Below are 4,527 nucleotides of genomic sequence, written 5' to 3' on the forward strand. Positions count from 1 at the left end.
GCTTGTTGATTTCTGCATCTACAGACAGGTTACTGGTGATAGTTGAGCCGAGGCAGGTGAACTCTTGAAAGGTACACTCACAGTAAACAGCGTGAAACAGGAGTTAAACCACGAACATGTATTACAGAACTGAGGCGAGAAACAGAAAAGATTTTCAACAGCAGCTTATTCACGTTCGGTCTCACTTACCTAGTGCACACACAGGCCGAGAAAGGCCTCTCCATTACGCCGCTCACTCCATGTTCCGGGATCAGTTCATCCTCCACAGTGCCTCTCACAAACAGCCCGCGACTCAACCTGAACTTGCCCCGGAGTCAATGGAGATCTCTGGTCCAGACTGCGGACAGGATCCCAAAGCAATGTGCTGCTGGAAGCAGATTGCTGTTTACTGCCTTACCCCTAGGCTGCAATATCTCCATTCCCTCTGTTAAAAACAAACTCTTGCCGCTCACTGAGTAAATGGCGTTCAACAGATTTGCTGGAGTCGGGGAGCGCGCATGCGCTCGTTCGCTCATTCACAATCACCGGTGGAGGCGGGGCTGTACCGCGCATGTGCTTCATTCGGCAACAGTTTGAAAAACAATAATCAATCGGAACTTTCTCCAGTTCAGTTTTATCTGATTTTGAGCAATGGAACCGGGACTGTGGGCAAGATTAAAGAAGGTTTCCAGCTGGGAGATGACCCCTTTACCAAGCTCAACTTGAGATCATTCTCTGCACTATGTTTGCTGTTCATTAGCTCGAATTCTCAAAGTCGATGTGTTTGCCGGAATGGGGCAGGAGTTAATATCTGATAGTTACAGTCACAGATCAATTTAATCAGATTGTAACGTCTGTTTCCCCAGGCGGATCTTTCGAGATAAAACGAATCTTACAGTTCAGCCTAAAACTCAATAATTACAGGCCAGTCAGTCTAACCTCAGCAGTGGGTAAATTATTGAAATCTATTCTGAGACAAGATAAACTGTCACTTAGAAAGGCACATGCCAACTGAATTGAATTTTAAAAAGGATGATAGATCAGGGTAGTGCAGTTGATGGATTCTACATGAATTTTAGCTTTTGACAGGGCCCCAAAATGCAGACTCTTTATAAAATGAAATTTATTGGGATCCAGGGAAATGCAGCAAGGTGGATGCAAAATTGCCTCAGTGGAAGGAAACGCAGAGTAATTGTTGAAGGCTGCTTTTGAGACTGGAGGGCTGTTTCCAGTGGTTTTCCCCAGGGCTCAGTAATGGGTCCCCTGTTTTTTTGATGATCTATATGAACAAGTTGGACATAAATGCTGAGGGACACGCTCAAGAAGTTTACAGACGACACCAATATTGGCTGTGTGGTAGATAGAGAGGAGGATTGCTGTGGACTGGTGGAAGATGTTTATGGTCAGGTCAGAAGGGCAGAAAAGTGGTGCATAGAATTCAACCCGGAGAAGTGTGACGTGATGCACTTGGGGAGGTCAAACAATGCAAAGGAATACACGATTAATGAGAAAATACTGAGAGGTGCAGAGGAGGTGAGGGACCTTGGAGTAAATGTCCACAGATCCCTGAAGGTGACAGGGCAGTGCGGTAATATGGTTAAGAAGACATATGGAATCCATGCCTTTATTAGCCGAGGTATAGAATATATGAGGAGGAAGGTTATGCTGGAACTTTATCATCATTGGTTAGGCCGCAACTTGAGTCCTGTGTGCAGTTCTGGTCACCTCATTACAGAAAGGATGTAACTGCACCAGAGAGGGTACAAGGGAGATTTACGAGGATGTTTCTGGGACTGAAAAATGCAGCTATGAGGAAAGATTGGAAAGACTGTGGTTGTTCTCCTTGGAACAGAGAAGGCTGACGGGAGATCTGATTGAAATGTATAAAATGTTGAACGGCCTGGATAGAGTGGAGCTGAAGGGTCTATTGACCTCAGCAGAGAGATCAAAACCTGTCCTGGGAACTCTACATTTAGCGAATAGGTCGACATGAAAACGTGTAGATGTGAATATTCTGTAGGATAGAGTGTATTAAAGGTGCTGACGGGTAGGTCTAATGTCACTGTGTTTGTGGGTCCGAGTCCGAGTCCCTCCTGTGTAAAATAAAAAGATTTTCCAGTCAAAGAAGCACATTGCTCCCCTTCGCATCCCCAAAGTGGGAATTCAGTGTAGTTTCTTTGTTGATTTCAAGATTTCAGTCCAAAAGTGGAGAACATGTCAGCGATCGGGGGAGAGAGCGCCATCAGTGCAGCAATAAAACGGGTTTCAGTCAAAAATGGAGTCTTTACTTCAAGTACAAACTTTTCTACAGCAAGCATTCTGATGTTAGAGACAGGAAGGATCTAGTCTGGGATTCTGCAGTGGAATTTCAGTGGAATTGGAGAGTTTAGGACCAGAGAGAAACAGCAGGTTGTCTCCGCCCCCGTCCGCTCACTGCCTTTACGTTGCTCTGTGCCGCCACCATCGGCTTCATTTCTGACCCAGTTCTGACTGACAGAGAGAATTTGTGCAGAGTCCCGGACATGACCGATACAGCAGGCGCCGAAACGGCTCCTCCAGCCGCCGCCGCTGAAGTCAAGACTCCCAAGAAGAAGAAAGAGGCTCCCTGGAACAAGTCAGCCGGTCCCACGTTGAGCGCGAAGATCCTCAAGATTGTGGCGGATTGCTCCGATCGCAAGGGGACCTCACTGCCCGCCATAAAGAGGGCTCTGGGTCGGAGCGGTGTGGATGTGGGGAAGTACAGGACCCAAATCAAGCAAAGTATCAGGAGGAATGTGAATAAAGGCTCCCTGGTGCAGAGCAGTGGAACGGGCGCCTCCGGCTCCTTCAGAATCCCTAAGCAGGAAAACAAGGGAAATGTGGGAAAGAAAGTCAAGTCAGGAGCAGGCAAAAAACCTTCGTGAAGAAAACAGCTGGCAAGAAAGTGACAGCAAAGAAATCAGCAGCCAAGAAATTACCAGTCAAGAAACTAGCAGCCAAGAAATCGGCAGCGAAGAAAGCAGCAGGCAAGAAAGTGACCAGCAAGAAGGCGGCAACGCCAAAGAAATCCCCAGCGAAGAAAGCAGCGCTTCCGAAAAAGTCTCCTGTGAAGAAGGCCAAAAAACCCAAGAGTGCGGAAAGGTACTCAAGAATGTTCAATCATCAAGGGGCAAGACCAAGCCGAAAGCAGCAAAGGCTCAGAAAGCAGCCCCTGGAAAGAAGTGAAACTGCACGGGAAACTTGCAGACATCTGAACCCAAAGGCTCTTTTCAGAGCCACCCACATCTCTCAGGAAAGAGCTGATCCCCCTATCAAATGATCCCTGTCCCGCCGCCGTGTGCACATTTCACATAGAAATGATGGGAAGTAAATGCAGGATCCCTGGTGACTCACTGACAGACACTACTCTCAGCCCTTCCCCCACTCTCTGCAACAAAACAGAGGGATGTCCCGTCCTCACTGCAACTGGGGATATGTTCGGTACAGTCTCAGTTCATGCTCCTTTCACTAATTCAGAGTGAGAGGGTCTAACACAGGAATACTGGCGAGAATTCCCGCGTCACAACTCAAACCCCAATACATGAGTTTCTCTAATTCAGCTGGGGTAAGGTGTTAGCAAAATACTCAATCCGTCTGGGAGGGGAGGTGTGTGGAAACGGGTTGACTTCTGATCGGAAGCACTGTGCTTAGGCGGGTAGATGATCAACTTTTAATTGTTATAGATCCTTATTTAACAGCTCCGGGTTTCTGTTATCTTTGACTATAAAGGCCGAGTCTGGAAGTTTTGTGCTGAGCTCTATTGTTGAGAGTTTTGTTTTTGAATTGGCGGTTGAAGCAAGTGGGAGGCGGAGCTGGAGGATGAAAGACATTTCACTGCTCTGTCTGTCACTCAATTTCCTCCCTGCCCCGCCTCTCACTCTCTGCCCGTTTTTCAGTCAGGTCCGGGCGAGCTGTATAAAAAAGGCAGCAGAAACAGCTCGTTTCTCATTCAGCAACGAGTTGAGTGAAGAAGCGTCATGTCTGGAAGAGGTAAAGGAGGCAAAGGATTGGGCAAAGGCGGAGCAAAGCTGCACCGCAAAGTGCTTCGTGATAACATCCAGGGTATCACCAAGCCAGCAATCCGCCGCCTGGCTCGCCGTGGTGGAGTGAAGCGCATCTCGGGTTTGATCTATGAGGAGACCCGCGGGGTGCTGAAGGTTTTCCTGGAGAATGTGATCAGAGATGCGGTCACGAACACTGAGCACGCCAAGCGCAAGACGGTCACCGCCATGGATGTGGTGTACGCTCTGAAACACCAGGGCCGCACTCTCTATGGATTCGGCGGCTAAACAAATCCACCCTTTGTACCAAACACAAAGGCTCTTCTAAGAGCCACCCAAAGACTCACAGAGAGAGCAGTGACATGGCAACTTGAATTAATAAGATCAAGTTATCTGAATATTGTTTATCTTTATCAACAACGGCTTTTATACATCATTACATTCTCTCAGTAAATTTACATGTCACATAAATTTCACTGTCTTTTTCTCTTCATTATTTATCGAACGCATCATGAATTAAACGTTGGCA

At 47.3% G+C, this 4,527-nt stretch overlaps 1 protein-coding gene across 1 annotated transcript; it reads left to right on the forward strand.

The window, feature by feature from the left end:
* Positions 1–3,974: 3,974 nt before the first annotated feature.
* LOC137363323 (histone H4-like) lies at positions 3,975–4,286 on the forward strand. Its single transcript, XM_068027197.1, has one exon. The coding sequence runs from the start codon at positions 3,975–3,977 to the stop codon at positions 4,284–4,286; it is 312 nt and encodes a 103-aa protein (XP_067883298.1).
* Positions 4,287–4,527: the final 241 nt, after the last annotated feature.

Source organism: Heterodontus francisci, unplaced genomic scaffold (genome assembly GCF_036365525.1).
Source record: "Heterodontus francisci isolate sHetFra1 unplaced genomic scaffold, sHetFra1.hap1 HAP1_SCAFFOLD_210, whole genome shotgun sequence".
Classification (NCBI taxonomy): Eukaryota; Metazoa; Chordata; class Chondrichthyes; order Heterodontiformes; family Heterodontidae; genus Heterodontus; species Heterodontus francisci.